This window comes from Carassius auratus, unplaced genomic scaffold (assembly GCF_003368295.1).
Source record: "Carassius auratus strain Wakin unplaced genomic scaffold, ASM336829v1 scaf_tig00005957, whole genome shotgun sequence".
NCBI lineage: Eukaryota > Metazoa > Chordata > Actinopteri > Cypriniformes > Cyprinidae > Carassius > Carassius auratus.
The window spans coordinates 16,052-37,179 of record NW_020523718.1 but is presented as its reverse complement, the minus strand read 5'-3'; the positions used below and the strand labels follow the sequence as shown (position 1 = coordinate 37,179).

Below are 21,128 nucleotides of genomic sequence, written 5' to 3'. Positions count from 1 at the left end.
TGTCCTTATATACATATATGACCTCAAACAGGTCTGATCCTTAATTACTACAATTAGCCTGAATAATTTGTAAGCTAGATTTATGCCTATTTTTTCACATCTTCGTGGCACACCACAATGATTTCCGTCATCTCATGTGTTAATATTTTTTTAGTGTAACAATTTATGATTTGCAAAAATAACTGTTGCATCTGTGTAGATTACATGAGTGTATGCGCGTTGTGCACGCTATACATTATGGTCAAGCATGCGCCCTTAAAATAGCATAATGAACAACGCGCAACGCGCCACTGACTTTAGACTAGGTTTTTTCTGGTCAGTGGCGCAACTGTTTAATGGAACAGCAAAATAGCACCAGGGATTGTTTGCGCCGGAACACGCCTCCTTTTTTGCGCTGAACCGCCCAGGGAGCGCAAGTTCATTCACTAGTTTAGCGACGTGCTTCTGTGGAGGGAAAAGCGCGCTTTGCGCGGGTGCAAAATAGGAATGACACATGCGTCGGTGTACAAAGTCAATTGCGCTGGGTGCAAGATAGGGCCCTTAATGTTATGAGGTGCAAAAGTGTGTTTTATGCTTGATCGAGCCCCGTTCTGCTCAAAGCAGTTCCTGACCTCTCAAAGTCTAAACCGGTTGCCGTGCTTCAAAAACGCTGTTTGCATTCTCACTTGAACCCATTTAACATCCTTCGTTAGGTAATATCGATGCTGATGTCTTATATCAAGCTTATTTTGCTGCTGGTGTGACATTACAATGAAAATGATTAACCCGCTGACTTTTTAATGTGCATGTAATATTTGCATATGCATATGAGCGTATATCACGGCTCTTTGATCTGTCCACTTGACCGTGGGCCGTCTCAGTGTGGTGATTTAAAAGACTGGCTTGCATGCTGACGTTCAGCCCTGGAGGGTTCCTCTCCCTCTTAAATCTGCGGCCCAAAGATGCTGATTCCCAACGAGAGGGTGACCGCATTAATTTCCACTGATTTAATCATAGTGCTGCAAAAATGACCTGCGACTGGTAAGAGAGCCTCTTCCTCCTCCTCACCGTCTCGGGTGCATCTGAGGAACCACTTCAACAACAAATGCCATAATTTGAATTTTCTCAGGTCTCCTCTTATATGCAGAGCTTCTTTTTCCATTTCTCAGTCCTATTCATGGGATTCTTGCAACAGAAAAAATGCTTTTTAATTAGTTAAATTGTTTTATTTTTTATTATTTTTTGCTTGTTTGATGGTTTTCTTTCTTTCTTTCTTTCTTTCTTTCTTTCTTTCTTTCTTTCTTTCTTTCTTTCTTTCTTTCTTTCTTTCTTTCTTATAATGACATTACAGATTAGATATCAGGACCAAACAATATATTATATTATGTAATACAAAAAATTGTTAGTTCATGGTACTTAATATACTGTATACTGTAATCATTATTATTTGTGACTCTGCACAACAAAACCAGTCATGAAAAAATAAATAAGCTTTCCATTGATGTATGGTTTGTTAGGATTGGACATTATTTGGTCGAGATACAATTATTTGAAAATCTGCCTTTAAATCTGTCCAAATTAAGTTCTTAGCAATGCATATTACTAAAAAAAAAAAAAAAAAAAAAATTTATGTAGAAAATGTACAAAATATTTTCATGGAACATGATCTTTACTTTAAGGTACAATTTGTAAGATTTTTGAAGTAAAATATCCAAAAACCACTAGGCTAGTGTTATATATTTTGTCCAGCTGATTACTAACAGTATCTCTAATGTTTTCAGCTACTTGTAAATCATGAGAAAATTCCCCTTCTAAACAGTGACACGGGGCAGTGCAGTCGCCTGTCTATGACATTAGTTACCCTTTATGACCGCCTTTACTGAAGTAGAAACCACATGACAACAGTGTCCTGGACAAATACGGAAGTAGCTTCGCGTCAAACTTCAACTAGAAAGAGATGCCGATCTCGCTTGTGTTTTACTCGACAGGTGAGTTGTTTTGATTCGTATATTTACAGAAAACGTATGCTATTATAACGATCAACAAGATTAGTATTATGGGGCATACACGCCAAACGTGGGACATCGCGTCTCTAAACCTGCGCAAGGACAAGTCTGATCCATATTCTGATCGCATCTTTGCATTGACTTTGTATGTAATCTACTGGCGCAAATCGTTGAACTCGCGATAAATCTATGATTTATATTTCCATCTGATTGATGGCCGTCAGTGGTTGGTTAGAAGACAACAAATCCCATCATTCCACGCTCCTTCTTAGCGTCATCAAACCACGCGATTGTTATTGTTTTGGTAGTGCGCCCTCTAGTGGCAGGTCCTATAACCTGTACCTTTAATGTACAAATAATTTTGGGCATAAAAGAAAAATGTATAACTTTGACCCATTCAACGAATTTTTGGCTATTGCTACAAATATACTGTACCTGTGCTACTTAAGACTTTTTTTGTGGCTAGTGTCACATTTATAACTGAAGTTGTTTGTTGACGGCTGACAGAGGTAGGGAATAGTTACACAGTAACTATACTGCATTTTTACCATTTTAGCTGAAACATTGTATTGACCAATCAGCACCCAGAACCAGAGCTGCAGTGTGTGTTTTATAAAGACATATATTAATTTAGTTTTTACCATGACAAGTGACACAGATGTGTTTCTCTCCACACCTGCATGGATGGTGTAAATTGACAGTGTTATATTTACAAAGCAACAGCAAATAGAATTAGCCTCTCATTTCCAGCAGTGTAACACATTTATATTTAATTTACAGACCACAAAAGGGACAGAAGAAACACTGAAACACCATCTGGCAGAAGACCATTGCTTGTTCCATGCTGAACTCTCTATACATCTGTTTATATTTTTTTGACAGTTTTATCCACTTTCTTTGTCTTCATTATGGCATGAACAAAGAAGAGAGTGTTTTAATATAGCAATGCGAGATCGTCCTTTTGATGGTTTAATGTTGTATGTAATTTTAGTGGATGTACTGATTTTTGTTGTTTTGTTGACAAATTGACATTGCTGTACATCCATTTCCTTCTTAATCAGAAAAGATGCTTTTTTGACATTATTTTCATAACTGTAGTATGCTCTGTTGACATTGAAAACATGATTTGGATGTTAATTTAAATGACCTCAAACACAAAGTTAAAGAGTTAAAAGAGTCGATTACTCAAAATAATCAAACGGCTTCATGGTGAAAATCCTAAAATCCTAACGTGAAATCCTAAATTCATTCATCAGAAAATTTGTTTACATGTTTTTAAAATAAGTAGAAAAGCCCTAAATTTATTGGTTAAAATGTGAGGAAAACCTTATAAATAGTCCTAAGGTGTACAGGACCCTGCTTGGAAAAATTTAGCGCGTTAAAATATTTTTTTGCGAAGTCTGACACATTGAAAAGTGTATAGAATGTCAGAAGAAATTCATAGTTTTGTGGCAGCGCACACTTTCCCCATGCAGGCTGTTGAACAAAAGCATCCTTGTGCAAGGGGGTGTATGCCTCTACTCTCTCGCTCTCCGATCCCCACTTTCATCCCTCTATCCTCCGTTCTCCCAGCTGACAACCGCAACCCCTTCATCTTCCATCTCTCCACCTTTCCTCTCTCTCTCTCTCTCTTCGCCCCTGTTCCTCAAACTATCATACTCACTCTCTGTCTCCTGCCTCAGGTCTCCTTTTCCAATCAGCACAGAACACACCTGTTTTTGTTTGGAGTGTCTCTTTTATTTTTCTCATGCTTGACGGACTGCAGGGGCGAGGAGGGCAGGAAAGAATGGGAAAGAGGAGGCGAGAAGGAGCAGACGTCTCACCAGGGTTGCAGGACAGATTCCTCTTTTATGAGGGAGTGCTTGGTATTCGGGACATGGTCCGGCCTTTAGAGCCCTCGTGATTCAAAGCAGAGGGTGTCACGGCCCATGGCAACGGCTGAACACACTTGGCCTGACTCTCGCAATGACGTGTTTTACAGAGCACGTCACTTGCTCTAAAAGCATCTTCGGCAGAGAAGATAAAAAGGTCACCAGTGTTTTAGCCACCTTCTGAAGATCTAATTGTGCCGCTGACTTTTCTTAGCATTTTGATATGAAAGCTTTTGAAAACGGCAGAACTGCACAAATGTGGGTACATGAGTTTTTTTTGTTTTTTTTTTTTTTTTTTTTGAGGTGCGTGTACGCACAACCTTGTCTCTTTTATTCTCTGGCTGTATTGATTTGCTACCAGGAGAGTATTGAAGATGGTCTTTATTTTTAATTAAAGTTCACAAAGCCCATATTGAAAAGCTAGGAGGTTTCTGACCCAAGTCTCACTGTATAAGACCAGCGCTTCCTAATGCCAAGATGTGAAAAGAAAAGCATCGATGAGCTCAGTGTTGAAATAACCTCTGATTTACGGCCTCCAGAAATGGCAGGGTTTTATCATATTTCCCTACATGAGCTCAGATATATCTTCTGTCATTCACTGTGCATGTGAAAGTGCACTTTGTGCCGTCACATGGGGGCACTGTTAGGCTGTGCATTGCTGGAAAGCATGCCGTACATCTCAAAATGGTCGCTGCATGCAAACACACACTCTCACACTCTTTTCATCTCCTCCTCTTCACCCTCGTTGCACAGAAAACACATACATGGATTCAGTGGGCTTCTGAATGACACCATTTAGAAAGTGCTCTTTTATTATCAAGTGCCATAATGTATGGATTTAGTTCCTCTGCACAGCGGCACTTAGAGGCAATCGGCAGGACTCTTGGTGAAATTGTGGTGGCACTCTGCCTGATGACTGTGAATGGTGTATAATTGGTCTTTAATGCTCATTCTTTCTCTATGTCAGGCGTACGGGATGTCCGTCCTACCGCTGAACCTGATTAAAGGCACGCGCAGCATCCTGTATGAGCGTCTGGAGAACACTGAAGACACGGAGGAGGTGGAGCACCAGATAGACAAGCTCAAAGCCAAGGTCTCCGTGTGTGTGTGAACTGAATTCAGATTCAGATTTATTTATTATCAACTGCTTGTCTGTTGCTGTCCTTGAGGTCAGTGGTTTTTGATCAGTGGGTCTCGACCCAAGATTGGTCTGAGGGCTGTCAACAGATTCAAATAAAGGTTGCAATTAGTGTACTACTGTTCAGAAAGTTTGGGATAGTTTTAATACTTTTATCCAGCAAAGATGCATTCAACTGATAAAAAATTAAATAGATAAAGATAATGTTTTTGAGCAGCAAATCAACATATTAGAATGATTTCTGAGTAGAGTAAGGGATGCTGAAAATTCAGCTTTGTAATCACAGGAATAAACACTTCAAAATGAATTATAATAGTAATTGTGTGTGTGTGTGTATATATATATATATATATATATATATATATATATATATATATATATATATATATATATATATATATATATATATATTATAAAATGATACTGACAACCAAAGTTTTGGATGGAAGTGTAGTAAAATTATAAAGCTTAAAAGGAAGAAGAAACACTTCCCGTATCTTCCTCTAAGTTGGGATCAAAGGTTTTACAGTGACGTGGTTTTGTATGACATCCCTTGTCTGTATAAACCTTGAACAGAATAGCAACAACTAAAGGAAACTATGACCTATGCCACACTAAATATTGGTTTACAGACAAACCTGTAGCAGTAACCATAGATCATTTAATTGATTCACCAAATGCATAAATGTAAACGAGGACAAGCAAGGGTTCGTACCAACCTCAGCTTTTTGTGGCAATAATTGGCTGCTGAGAAAATTTAACCATTTAAGACATTTTGAATTTGAAACCAAATAAAATATTAAAAGCCAGTATGATGTATTTTTATGCAATAATCAGTTTGTACCTTTCTCTTCAGTGTGCCGATGGGCGTCCTCTCTCAATGAGAGACCGGAGGAACCTCCAGGATCTCGAAGCCAAGCTACAGGTGCTCCGTCGGCAGGGTCGTCACCTTGAGATTGCAGAGAGGAACTGCTGCAATAAAGTGGGCTCAGCTCTCCGTCCCATGAAGGTTTGTTGAGTTTTACCTTAGATAAACTTTACTGACTTGTACATGTGCCTTATTCAGTTTCAACTACTCCTGATTGCTCACATTGAATTGTTTCTGTTTTTTTGTCAGTGTTGTGGGTTTGGCTTTGAATCAGAGAGGTCATGCAAAAAGAATTCCAATTTTCTATGATCTTTTTGAAATTACTTTAGTGTGTGTGTGTGTTTGTGTTTGTGTACTCTCAAAACAAGATATAAAAAAACAACATCTCAAAGAGACCATCTTCTGAAACTGACTAAAAATTGACTGGTTCTGAATGTGTACAACTTTCTGACAGCTGAAAACATATGAGCAGCCACATTTATTTTAACAAGGTGGCACAATGTAGTTTTAAGTCTTAGGGTGAGAGAAAGACCTAATTATGACAAAACCTCTTAAAAAAATAAAAAGCTGATGATTGTAATGAGGATTTTTGGCAAATAAACTTTGCAGCGTTCAATAGCCGTTTTTGAAAGAATACAGTTTCTTTAACTCATACTTTGGATCAAACAGTAAATGCTTCAAATCATAAACAGCTGTCTTCCCACACACCGACACAACTGAATATCCAGAGGTGACAGTTCTCTCTGATTGAATAAGAGTGGCATTTGTAAGAGATTTTAACGTGTCAAATGATGCCAGTTCGAGTTCAGCTCTTTGTGAGCTGCAATCCTCACCCTGTTGCACCACATTTTATCAGAAGTCATTCAAATGGCTTGTATTTTCTCAAAAGTCATGAAGTCAAAATTAACCCTATTTTCTTCCACAATAATAGTTCCTGGTCTTTATCAGAACGTTTTTCTGCATCTGAAATAACTTTTTAGAAGATTTGGAAAATATTGTATAAGTCATACAATTACGTATTTTTATTATTTTTTGTTAAGGTTAACTAATAGACAAAAGCTATTTCGACATTATTATCAGATTATTTGAATCTTAAATAATCTTGAAAAAATTTGAATCTTAAATCTTGCCAGTTTTATACTCTGGTATATAATTTAATTACCATTAATTTAATGAAAGTTATTGCAATAATAGTAAATAAATTTAGATGCCATCTGCAAACTCTCATTCAGGAATTTTCTTTCACTTGTTTATCCATTAAATTATGGAATAAAAAAGGGTTACAGATGCCATTTCATTACTTAAAAAATTCCATTGGTTTTGCAATAAAACCATCAGAGCATTTGCATAAAGTTTTATATAAGTTTAGACTTATATATACTGTACTGCAGCACTTGCTTAAAATGTATGTTCTTTTCCCTTTTGATGTTCGATGTTTTTCAAGCATTTTCGTCGTCTTGTTCCTAATTCATTGTTCCATTATGTCACTATCCTATCTTGCAAAGTCTATCAAGGGGGTGGTGTGAAGAAAATTAATTTTCCTGGTGACTTTGATGTAAAACGTACATTATGACTTCACTTGAATGCCCCCATGTATTCCCAGGAAATTCCAGAAAACCTTTGAGTTTTATCACCTTGGCACAGATTTGCCAAACTGAGTAACCACTTTGCTAGATGCATTATTTCTCCTTACGTCTGCGCTTTCATCCAGCTAATGAAGTCATTTTTTTTTTTTTTTTTATATATATATAATATTTCTATTTATTTATTTGGCAACTCTTTTCCGATTTGTGTGCTCGCTGGGATTGACCTTGACTGTGTTAAAGGCAAATTCTAATATGCTCTAGTATGACTTCCTTTCTCCTGTGGGACACAAAAAATGATGTTTAAAGAATATCCTGGCTATTCAGGTGAACTAAGGGCTGTTAACCATGAAAATAGCAAAATGTGGTTGAGTAAATGATGACAGAATTTCAATATTCGGAGAAATTTCTCATTAAATATACATCTAGTGATGCAAAAAATTGCTGTGATTGTCACAAACCTTCTGCACTCTTCTAGCCTATCTTTAAAATGTTTTCTGCCTCTCATTCACTTGCTGTTATTCTCTGCATCGTTTCTTCTCCCAGCATGCTATGCACCAGAGGGGTTCCTCATTTCTGTCTTTAGTGGCCCACTAGCAGCAGACGTGAGCATGGCACTCTTAATGATAGACTCCAGACTCTATTTATACCTAAACTAGGCTTGAGATTTACAAATTTTCCCATAAGAGCTTTGGGGGAAATGCATACTGAGAGGAATCTGTCTGCCAAACAGATCTCTCCATAAGTCACTGCACCTTGTTTACGTTGCAATGATGCGCTGCGCTTGTTTAAGCTTAGCATATGTCTGATTTACAGTGTAAATTTAACGATTTAGTGCAAAAGTCAGCTTCTCCTAAGATACTCCAAGGGCCGATTTCAGGCTCGATCCGCCGCTCCCTGCTGCGAAGTCTCACGTGTACTTTGTTGTCGCTAACACAACTACTGATTCAACACATTTCCGTTGTGAGAGCCATTGGCATTACATAACAGAGTTGCGTGTGAGTTCCTGCTGGTGAGTTTAGATAAATTCAGCTGTCAGCACAGACTAATAGATTGCGAGGTACACAAATACATGAGCGCACACCTCTATTACCCTTTAATGTGGACCCGGCAGATGTGATTGATTCCATTTAGAGAGCAGGTTAATTGACCTAAATTCTGTATCAGATTGATTGATTAAGTTTGATTGATTTTAATTATTGTGTTTACCGTTTCATCTGTGGCGGAAATTGGTTCGGAAAATTGAAAGTGGTGTATTGGAGGTGCTAAAGGAATTTTAATGAGCCCTCGGAAGATGAAATGCAACACTTACCATGCAAATTGCACATATTTCCTCCCTTTGCGACAAATAACGAGCACACTGGATCTATACATATAGTCGTCACGGTGGTTCGCTTGTAACTGTAGAGCTGTGGTAGATGTGAACGTGTGTCAATAGGTTTGCACATTAGAACCCAGCAGGCCCCGGGAATGACAGCAGTGGCAGGTGGTCGCGAGTCCAATTATAAAATGAATAAACCTGTTTATGAAGCCTGTGCGAGTGTGAGGCCTATAGAGGCTTTCATTGTCATTCAAAGGATATTAAAAAAAATCTCTCCTGTAATACACTTTCAGACAGTGCACTGATAATGCAGCCCTTGGCAGAGCTCAGAGCAAGGACGATTATGGACTGGGCCAATGTGACCAGGGGCGTCTGACTGCCAGGGGCCTCAAGCGGTCCGTTATGGCAAAACATGGGGAAACAAGCCGCTGCAGATGTAAAATTGATATAGATAACAAACAGGGTTTGAATGTGTGCACAATGTGAAATAAACAAGGCAATGAGAGAAGTTAACTTTTTCTGTGCCTTCCTCAAGGCAAATTAGCATCCTTAATGCTATGTTGTATAGTTCATTGGTATTTTGGAGATTGTGTTCTATTTTGTGGTACATTGTTACATTTTACTTTTTTTTTTGCACTTAAAGGTCCTTTTACACAGCCACTTTAAGGCTCTGTGCCTGCTCAAAAGTCAATGTTAAGATGCAATGCTAAATCAAAGAACTCAGCCCCTAGTATCAACATATACATTTGTAATTGCTGTGTAAATTAATTTAAGGGGTTAGTTCACCCAAAAATCTAAATGAGCACATGATTTACTCACCGTCAAGACATCCTAGGTGTATATGACTTTCTTCTTTCAGACAAAATTCAAAAGGATTTAAAAAAAATGTCCTTCCGCTAACTGACGTGCGCATGGAAGTATGGAAACTTTGTTTCCTTTGCTTCTGTTAACAAAGGTTGGATGTCGCGAGACTAACATATTCTTACCTGCGCTTGTGCTACACATACATCCCTGTGCCTGGAATGGCTTGCACATGAAACAGTTGCTTGTAAGATCCAGCACAACACTTTCTGGGTGAACAGCATTGAACATGAACACGTGAGGACACCTGAATTTCACCTCAAAAGGGCTTTTCTGCAACTTCTACATTTAAATGTAATAAAATGTAAAGATACAAATCTTTTTGGGCCTCTAAAAATGGCCTCTTTATCGGCATGATATTTGAGTAAATGCATGTGGAAATGTCTTCTCTAAGGGGAACCATAACTATTCAACATGTTGACATGTCGTGTAGGTACCTTCCTAAAGGGTGTTTAGGTAGCAGTGTTTATGTATTGAAGATTGCTGTTTTGTTTACATTTACATTTATGCATTTTTAGACGCTTTTATCCAAAGCGACTTACAGTGCATTCAGGCTATACATCTGTGTGTATGTGTGTTCCCTGGGAATTGAACTCACGACCTTTTGCGCTGTTAACGCAATGCTCTGCCGCCGAGCCACAGGAACACATATGTTGTGTAGCTGAAGGCATGAATAATGAATTGCCTGATGCTGTAACTTTTGTTATTATTAATGTACTCCTTTCTCTAAAGTTAAAGCTCTCGCTGTCACTGTTATTGCAGCTATAACTGCACGCGTTTATTATTGGTATTACAGCAACAGCTTGAGACATAAATTCCTAATATACGCTTAGAATAGCTCCAGCTGTGTTTTTAACCAAAGCGTAATTCTAGCATCACTAATAACTCGCAGTCATTCATTTGAATTAGTTATAGATCATGTCTCGAAGGCGGATTCACACTCATTTACAAATCTATGTTCTCGCTACAGTTCACAATCTGTCATATTGTTCTTGAGGGAAATGTGTGTTCAATGGGTATGGCACTTGCTTTTGTGTTTTTTATTAGCATTGTGTGGTCTAATGTAATTATTACATAAAACAATGTTAGCATACATGTGATATATGTATTATTTATTATTATAGAGGAGTTGCTCTAAATATTAAAAAACAGGCAGACGGATGGGTAGATAGATGTGTCCATCTTTTATGTCTCTCTGTATATTTTCTGCTTGTTCTAAATTTGGTTTTTCTTCTTTTTGCCACCTCTTTTCCTTTGTTTTGTGAAAATCTGGAATGATTACTGCACACGTCAGGGTTTTGTTTACTCCCTCAAGTCAAGTCAAGCAGACGTGAGCTCCGGGAGACCAGTCAAAAGCAGCCGTTCAGTCTGGCATATTGGTTTTGTTTTGCTTTGTGGGTTGTGAGTGTTTGTGTCTCCGTCTTTGTTCATTTACTCATTCCTCTGCAGTTCAGTCTGTTCCTTATTTAGAGAGCTTGTGACCATGTCATCCATATTACTCTTTGTGACTGTGTCAGTCTGAGGTGGGTCGCACCATATGGCCATGTGTAAAAAATCATCTGGTTAGACATGATGGACCAGTTTCAGTCCTTCGCACAAATATTTGGTGCTGAAGTGTGTATTTATTCATACTAATATATGTGTGTTTGTAAATAATTGTTGAGGAGTAACTAAGAAGTAGAAGTTTAATGAATCAGTTTGTTTCAAAAGAATCGGTTCACTAATTCCTAGTTCCCTCTAAAGTGAACATTTTCACCTAATTTCACACCGAACCCACATGATTTTGAAGAACATCTAGGCAACTCTTGTATTATGAGAGTAAATAAGGACTGGGGTTGTCAAGTTCCACAATGACAAGAAAAAAATAAAAACAAAAGTCATCCATATGACTCATGCACTATATTCCAAGTCTTCTAAAGATATACGATACATTGTGTGAAGAACTATCCCATATCTTCATATGACTTCAGAAGACTTGGAATATAGTGCATAAGTCATCTAGACTAGTTTTTATGGTACTTTTATGCCATTTGTGAAGCTTTGCCATTTTTCTGCTCATATCCGCTTCAGAAAAATTGCATAGAAACGAGCAACCAGTGAATTATTTATCATTCATAGTAGAAGAAAAAAAGTCATGGGTTTAGAATGGATCAGCATTTTTTTTTTTTTTTTGAATAACTAAATGTGTTTTACAGCATAATGAATGTTTAGAATGTTTAGTCATGAATGTCTGTTTGTCATTGTTATTTTCAATTAATTTATTTTATTAATGACAGTTGATACAAACTGATCTGCTATTTGAAATAGATAATAGGAAAAATGTTGGTTTTTATAATAAAACATTATTATTATTATTCATCTTTGCCTATCTCTATGCCTATGGTATTTTCTTTATTGAAAGAAATGTATACTTTTATTCAGCAAGGACACATCAAATTAATCAGAAGTAATGTTAAAAACCTTAACATTGTTACAAAATATGTCCATCTCAAATAAATGTTTTTCTTCTGTTGTTGCTATGCATTTAAATAAATCCTGAAAAACTAAGCAGCACATTTAGTTTTTTAATCTGTCATGGATTTTCTGCGGTCTTGTGATTTTGTGATATTTCAATAAGGATACTAAGGATACTAAACTTTTAAAGTAGTTTGTCCAGACTTTTGTAACTTTGTCTCTTTTCCGTCTTGTCAGATCTTGCTCGGGGTCTTCTTCATCCTGGTGGCCCTTTTGTTCTTCATGACCTTGTTTATTTCTAAGTAAGTTCCATCAACCTGTATGAAATGTCACTCTGATGGTAGACTCTACCCACAGTTTTTCTTACATTCACACGTTACCAACAAATGACTCACCCCACTGAAAAGGCACAGGAAGAATGACGTCCCCTCAGAGCACAGTGCATTTGAGGAACACTTTGATCCAGTGCTGGAGTTGCCATAAATCTGTTGTTATTGTACACACACACATTCATCAACACCTGCAGCACTCTAAATTAGTTAATACTTACAATAATGTACCATCATTCTATAGCAGACCATGGAGAACTGTAGTTAATGATGTTTTTTTAATTCAGTCTCTTATGTGATGATGCTGTTAAATGTGTTTATCTTGTTGCAGTCTGGATAAAGCTTTACATTCAGCTGGTATCAGCACTGGATTTATCATCTTTGGGACCAACCTAACCAACCCTCTTAATGAGCTACTGCTGGCACTGCAACCGGTGAGTAACCTTCTCATTTTCTTTTGTCTCATAATCACGTTATGTTTGTGTTCTCAACTTGAGGGCTAGTGAAAACCAGAGCTGTGTGTTGAGTCCGGAGGAGAAAGTAGCAGAAATGGAAAGTGTGGTTCATTTTGGTTTTACTACGAAAGTTATCAGCAGGACAGCACTTGCTTGAGCCTGTTGCAAGAAAAGTGAAGAATGCGATCGACTGTAGGCAATTTCTGCCAAGACAAGCAACATTATTCTGTAATTGGCAAGTGCACACTGTCAATCAAAAGTTTGGACACACCTACTCATTCCTTTTTGAATGTTTCTTGATATTTGAATGACAAACTGTAAAATATAAAAAATGAAAGTATGATGATTATGTAATGGCCATGAAGGTATTGAACTAATGAAGGTATTGAAGAGTTTCATGTGCACTTGTTGGCTGCTGTTCTTCAACTTTGTCATATGTAATAGTAATAATAAGTTTTCAAAACAAAAAAAAAAAGATTTTTTTTTTCATTTTGTTTTCTTAAGAAATTCATGCACATCTTTCAAAAGTTTGGAGTTATTAATATTTTGAATGTTTTTGATCGGCTGTTATTATTATAATAATTAAAATATTATTACAATTTAAAATGAATGTTTTCTATTTTAATAATTTTTTTTTATGTAATTCATTCTTATGATGCATAGATCAATTTTCAGCAGCCATTACTCCATTGTTTCAGAGTCACATGATCCTTCAGAAATCAATGTTCTAATTCGATACTCAAGAAACATTCATTTTTATTAATGTTTAAAATCAATAATTTTTTGGAAACTGTTATGCATTCTTTGACGAATGCAAAGTTCAAAGAACAGCATTTCTTTGAAATATAAATCTTTTGTAATTTGTTACAAATGGCTTTACTGTCAAAATTGATTAATTTAACACGTCCTTGCCGAAGGAAAGTATTCGTTTCTTTCAAAAGAAAGAACACTTTTGAATGGTAGTGCATGTCAGCACAATTTATCATGTAGTGCTTTTGGAAGAGATTTCAAATCCCTCAATCTTCTTCAAGTAGCACAGTGATCAGTTTCCATGTGCTTGAATAAAATATGATCACTTCACTCGCTACTTGGAGAGATGGCTTGATTTAAACAAAATTGTTTAGGAATGCAGACCATTGATTTCTGCAATTAGGCCATGTGAAAAGGGAAAAGTAAAAGTAATTTTCAAAAGCATAAGGCATGCAGGCTGGAGAGTTATTGCTCATGCTTCCAGAAACATTTCTAATTTGTACTTCATGATGTCACTGACCATATTCCGTCTTTGAAATGAGGACAACAGGTAAGGTCAGTGTGTGTTTAGCTCATTGCAAAACCAGCATTTCTGCTCCAGTGGAATTATGGAGGACAAGCTGCCAACGGAAGAGGCTTCGCCGTTTCCACGAGCCAACAGCTCTTCCAGGAAACAGGAGGATCATTTTTAGCTTGACATTCAAACAGTTGTGCCATGTACTTCCTGTGGCTCTTTTGAGATGAAATGCATTGAAAATAGTCAGGATTGCTGAAAGATTACCTCAGAGTTGTGGAGCGATACATCTCTAGCACAGGAGTGACAGTATTTTAGGCCACCGCTGAGTGTGTGAGTGTATATATATCCTTTGTGCCTCCAGCGTCGTGTGCTTTGTGAAACATGCATCACTTACTCTGAAAACCACTCTGGTACACAAAGAAAAAAGCAGTAAGTGTGGACAACACAGTCATGGCCTTCCAGCCATCTTCATTGTCAGGGTAATGGTTCTTAGTTGACACTCAGGCCTGAAAAGTGTGTTGTGTGTGGATGAATAGAGACTGCATTGTAGAGCTGGTGAATGTTTGAAATACTGTAGATCAAGGCCTTCTGATTTTTTTGGAGTTGTCGTTCAAAACTGCTTGAATTTCTCTTGTTTCTGCAGGTTTTCCCGCTGGACTATATTCTCATCACAATCATCACCATGTACTTTGTCTTCACTTCCATGGCTGGGATCCGTAACATGGGGATTTGGTTCTTCTGGATAAGGGTGAGACACTACAGTGTTATTTTTTCTTTTCTTTTCTTTTTTCATTCACCTGTTTCATTAAACATTTTTATTTTGGCGAGAGTGTTGTTGTAATGAATATTAATGATTAGCCATTTAGTTTGTATAGGCAAAAACGTATGTACATTGGGACTGCAAAAACTTTTAAAAACGTTCTTTCTTTTTTAAATACTATTTTAGAAGTTATATGCTGGTTTATGTGTAAATACAATTAATACAGTTTTATATAATACATATTTAACATAATAACATTTTTTTTAAATGAACTGTTTTTCATTACAAAAAAATAATAATAATAGTAATCTCCTTTTTTCTGTAATTTCATACAATATACCAACAATAAAAATGCTGTATGTTAAACCTTATACAGTGCTTGTCAGAAATGTGGAAGGCTCACCAAAGCTGTATTTAAGTGCTCAAAATACAGTGAAAACTGTAATATTGTGGAATAGTTTTACAGTTTAACTCTTTTTTTTATTTTAATATATTTAAAAATTTAATTTTTCCCTGTGATTAAATTACATTTTCCTTAAATACATGATCCTTCAGAAATCATTCAAATATGACAATTGTTGCATTGCATATAAAAACTGAAAAAAAAAATAAATAAAAATAAATAATGATATGCTGTGCAAAACAATAAATATTTAATTTATTAATAATAACAACAAAAAAAGTCATTTTTTTCCCCATATTTTATCTATAACATAAAACATTATAATGCTTGGTTTTTCAATACAAATACAAATCCATCATGAACTACTGGGCAAGAATTGTGCAGCAGTCCTTAGTAATGCACCAAAATTCCTGTCTTAAAAATCCTGATTATTAATCTGGACAATTTTCCTTTGTGCCATAACTCATAATCCATAACTACACCTTTTACTATGAAAAATGTTTTTCATGTCAGTTTGGACCCTTTTAAAGTATCCATTATTGCAACTCTGCTTTATCAATCTTTGTTTTTGTTGCTCTGAATGCAGCATTATTTGTAAAGTGCATTTCTCTCAATACTTGTGCATATGAATAATGTTGGGATGTTTTTTGTTTCTATTTGTGCAGCTGTATAAAATCAGGCCTCAGAGAACCCGACCGCAGGCCCTACTCTTCCTCTGCATGATCCTCCTCCTCATCGTCCTTCACACCAGCTACATGATCTACAGTCTGGCCCCGCAGTACGTCATGTACGGCAGCCAGAAATACCTGCTGCAGGTGAGTGGTGGCTTGTTTTGTGTATACACAGTCAATCCCCTGTGCTACACAGCATCAGGATTACAGGATTACAGCTGTCATAATCTGAGCAAAAAGGGCCCACGCCTGTGACATAAGTATGTAATGATCAACCCTTTACAAAGCAAGTGTTTGAAAGCCTTTCAAAACCTTCCCTCCCATCTCTCTTCAAAAGCCATTCCTGCATCTCTTATTTATTTCCTTTTGCTTCTTCTAAGCTCTGTACATTCATATGAGGTTAAAAACTACCCAAAGTCTTTGACCTGATCATGTTAAGTGTGGAAACTTGCCCGTGTGTTCTTTACTGTGACTCGTGTTATATGTAGCCTAGCTCAGGTTATTCTTGCCGTCCAAGAACCACCCACTTAGACTGGAAGAGACCCTTCAGACCTAGATGTGACGCCTTTGAATAAACGTTCTTTTTTATTATTTGCTAAATTATACCACGGTAATAGATTATCATAGAAAAAAAAAAAAAAGGAAGTTAGATAAACCCAGCTGTCATGGCAATTTCGGTCAGCGCTTGCCATTTTTATGTGGACAATGCATCAGGTGGTCGCTGTACAGACTGTGAACGATCCAAGGGAGACAGTGGCTGAAACTGACAAACTCGTCATCAATCAAATCTGATGTCTCTTCACTTCCTGGAAGGCTAGCAGTCATTCTGCATCTGTCCAGTGGTGCATGTTATCCCGTTTGATTACTTCCAAAAGTTATGCTGCCTTTGCGTAAATACAAGCTCAAATGAAGAGTAATTTGCTGTGAGGCTGACAAGCTGTCAGGAGGCTGATGGGGCAAATCGTCTGCCGAGGACAGAGAAGGAAGGACTGCTCGCGGCAAGATCGAACCTGTTCTACTCAGTAAACACCACAGCATGTGTAGGAATCTGTTACATATGTCCTTTGCCCCTCTGCAGGGTCAGATGTAAATATTGAAATAAGCATAAACGAAATACGTGTCTTGCAGGGTTGTGTGCCATGCACAATTGAATTGGGGAAGCTTTTAAAAAATTCTAATTAAATTATTGAATTGGAATTGATGTAGCAAACAGGATACAGAATTGGAATTTAAATTGGAATGGTAAGAAGAATAATTGATTGAAACACAATTCCAAGAAATGTATGTGAATGTCATTTTCAGTAGCTGAAAGTAGTTTGCATTGGATTTGGGTTTTTTAATTAAAAAATATAATTTATTATTAAGGATAAAATGTAAAATATATTTTAGTTAATGTTAAGTGTGTTATTTAATTTGATAAAGAATATTTATGTATTAAATGAATATATGCTTTAGAAATAATTATTTTATTATTTAGATTATATATTTATATTTATATATTTTTTTGACTCATCAGTACACCAGATAGTTCATATATTTATTTACTTTTAACAAATGCATTATCTCTAAGCACATGGGATGGGTAATTGAAACTGTAATTGTATTTCTGAGCACATTCCCATAATGTAATAACTCAAAAAGCTTATGAGTCAGTCTGCCTCTTATAATTAGTGTGTGTCAAATGAAATTATGCAGAATGAGTCAGTCATGACTTTTTTATTTAATTTTTTTGCTTGCTTTTGTTATCAGTATTCTTGTAAGAGAGGGTTCTAGAAATATAAGTGTTGTTTATACTCACTCTAGTCTGTGTTGTTTTAGCACTAGTTTACTGAAGGAATTATGTGAATTGGGTTTAATTATGAAGCAAGTCTTTAAAATGAATAAACTGTGCTCAACTACACCACATGTTTGCATACAAGACATATCACAATGCTCTTCTCCATCATTTGATGAAGCACTACTACCATTATAAATGTAAACATTATTATTTTTTTGTTTTTTATAAAATGACATTTACTGCGACTTTAGTGTTAACAGTGCCACATTATACACATAGCTGAGTTTTGTAAATATGCAGTATAATGAGTCTAATTAAATGACTAATGACAATGACTTAATTTAAATACAGCATGGCTATTCTAATTTTTAGTGGCTGGTTAAAATGGTAAATGGATATTTTTATTCTGAATTAATGTGCACAAAACTGCTTTGTAAGATGTTAAGTTAGTGAACGTGAAAAAAAGACAAATACCATATCACAATGGTAATGTCTTATATGTGCTTACGTAAAAAGCTAAAGCATATTCCTTTTGTTTAACTTGCATGCATTTAGAGCCCTGTTCCATAGTTCAGATTGGGTTTATTGAGTGTATTTTTGTTCCCAGACCCCGCTGCCCACAGCAGACCCATCACAGGGCAATCACACCGCTACCATCACTAAGATATGTGACGCAGACGCTCCTGAAGGTAAGACCGTCATTCTTTATCACCCACAGAGTGACTGACTTCAGTGGATAATGCTTCACCATACCATAGGGAATGGTTGGTGAGGAGTTGTAAAGAGGTAGTATAATGGAATTTCTTTTATTTTTTTTATTTTTTTGTCCTGCAAAGAAGCCAGTAATAACAGAGGTATTTTACATGTGGAGGTGTTAAATGTACAGTAGCCAAAACATCTAGTTCAATTCTAAGGGGCTATACATATATGTATGCTTATGCATTGTTTTTTTGTTTTTTTTTGGCCATTTAAGGAGCCTGTGGACTGTGACTGTCCATATTTTTCACACTTGGTTCATATTGTTCCCATTCATTTTCTTCATTGTGATAAAAAAAAAAAAAGCTTTCTAAGCCATAAACTAAACCAACTCTGAGATGAATGACCACAGTACAAACTTGAAAATGATAAAAGATATAATACTTTTCAAAAGTGTGGGGTCAGTGAGATTCAAAAGTTTTTGGTCTTTGTTTTTTGTTTTTTAAGAAATTAATACATTTATTCACAAGAACAGATTAAACTGGTCATAGGGTGATAGTAAACACATATTTTTGATCATTTCTATTTTAGATAAGTGTTGTTCAAAGAATCATAACTCAATTTCACGGTTTTCACAAAAAATATTAAGCAGCACAACTGTTTTCAAGATCAATGGTAATAAGAACTGTTTCTTGTGCACAAAATCAACACATAATGATTTCTGAAGGATCATGTGACATTAAAGACTGAAGTGGACTGCCATCACAAAAGTAAATGAATTCAAAAATTCTAAATATGTAGACGTATATATAGACGTTTTACAATATTGCTGTTTTAGTTTATTTTTGATCTAATAGATGCAGATTTGATTAGCTATACATTTATAAATATAAATTAAATATTTTATTAGTTTATTGCAAAATAGTCATTTGTATGCAAGTGGTTTGAGAGATTATAATTTTCAGTGCTTCATGGGAGTGAATCTCTTTCCACAATTTACATTTTCATGGTAACCGCAATCGGTGTCTTCAGAATAATGGGTAGTTTACTTCTTCACTGGGAATTTTGCAATTAAACTCGACTGAAATCACACTTCCATGCACATACATCACCCATTAACAACCTCAGAGCTCATAAAAGGTCTGTTTTGAAAGGTTTATTTGTTATTGTTCAACATCAGTTTCTCTATGGAGAAAATAAACAGGGTTTTTACTTCTAGAACCCTACTGTTGTGCTCTGTTCTCGCCTACTATATCTGCAACAAACTAATATTTGCTTGTTTTCTCGATTACAGTGCTGCCCATGCAGATACAAGTTTGACTATATATCAGTTGCTCCCCCAAATATTTATTTGTACGTCAGTTATGATGAGATGAGCAGAGTACACAGTAAATAGAACAAAATAGATTTTGCAGAAGACAGCATGAAGAAGAAGCAGTAGTATTAATGATGCTAGATGTGAGATGAAATCATAAACCAGCAGGAGACGGACTCAGAATCGGAATAGGAGATCAAAACTGTTTCAGGTGTGACGGACCATTGCTTTTTTGTACTGCTGTATCTGGATGTATCCAAGTGTTTGGTTTTGTGTGCTCAGCCCCTGAGGACAGACTGCAAATAGTCTTGATAATACAAAGACGTGAAGTTAGATGTCATGCCTGCAGAACATGACCCCTTGCAGCTTTTCTCTGTGTTCATTATGGAAGGGTGAGATGGCAAATATCAGTCTATCAGAGGGAGATCTACATTAATTAAAATGCTGTAAAATTAGCGGCTTAAACCACCAGATGTGTTAATTACGATCTATAAGGTTAATTGCCACCATACATTTGCAGTTAATTGCTGATAGATCTGTGTGCTTTGAGTGTGCAGGACACAAGGTGGAATCTAGTTCAACATAATATAAACATTGCACTCAGAGATTTTATTCTCACGATGGCAGAAAAGAAAAAAGGCGGCTTAAAATACGGAACAATGATTTGCTGTAAAAAGCTTTGATTTAGTGTTTTAACAGCATTATATCGTTCTCTGAGTTTGTAATGAGTGATTTTAAGCTCTTTAACATCTAGTTAATTTAATACCAGGTCTGTCTCTTAGTGTGTTTTTGACACATTTTTCACGAGATCAACTTCAAAACCTGGGAAATTGAGCTATAAGTTATTCCGCAATGTCACGGTGGATTCAGATCGGATTGGTTATGGTTTGATATACTGCCATCCAGCCTGAGAGTGCAGCCATGATACCATTTTCCATCCAGAGGAGGGCACTCCGATATTACATTCCAGTCCCATTGGAGGATATTGGAATAATAATGAAATCAAAGATATTAATATGCAATTGGATCAGTGAACCAAGAAGAAGTGGCCAATCTTCCTTAATGTCCTTAAGACGTGTCCCCCATCAGCTGTAACCTTTCCTAAAATACACCTCTCTATGCTGGGCTAAATTCCACCTGCTAATTGCTTCTCACTCACTTCAGGTCCCTGGATTGTGCCAGAATATCAGACTGACAGGCTAAGAAATTCTTCTGCGCTCCGTTTTCATCGGCCTCTATTAAAAATTCAGGTCATGTTAAAGATGACTTCAGCCGCAAAGTGATCGTATTAGCTAGATAGTTTACATTTTCTGAAGAAAAATGTTCAAAACTCACTCTCACAGTGTCGGCGGTGTACTGTATTTCTATGATATT

General features: G+C 36.4%; 1 protein-coding gene across 1 annotated transcript in view; it reads left to right on the top strand.

Annotated features, from left to right (window-relative positions):
* The window catches only part of LOC113071109 (probable lysosomal cobalamin transporter), a 62,151-nt gene extending 43,617 nt beyond the window's left edge, over positions 1-18,534 (top strand). Inside the window, exons 8-14 of the mRNA XM_026244472.1 lie at positions 4,824-4,949; positions 5,851-6,003; positions 12,319-12,383; positions 12,742-12,844; positions 14,776-14,880; positions 15,961-16,110; positions 18,351-18,534. Coding sequence (XP_026100257.1) covers positions 4,824-4,949; positions 5,851-6,003; positions 12,319-12,383; positions 12,742-12,844; positions 14,776-14,880; positions 15,961-16,110; positions 18,351-18,470 — 822 coding nt within the window. The 3' untranslated portion in view covers positions 18,471-18,534. The remainder of the gene's footprint in view (positions 1-4,823; positions 4,950-5,850; positions 6,004-12,318; positions 12,384-12,741; positions 12,845-14,775; positions 14,881-15,960; positions 16,111-18,350) is intronic.
* The last annotated feature ends 2,594 nt before the right edge of the window (positions 18,535-21,128 follow it).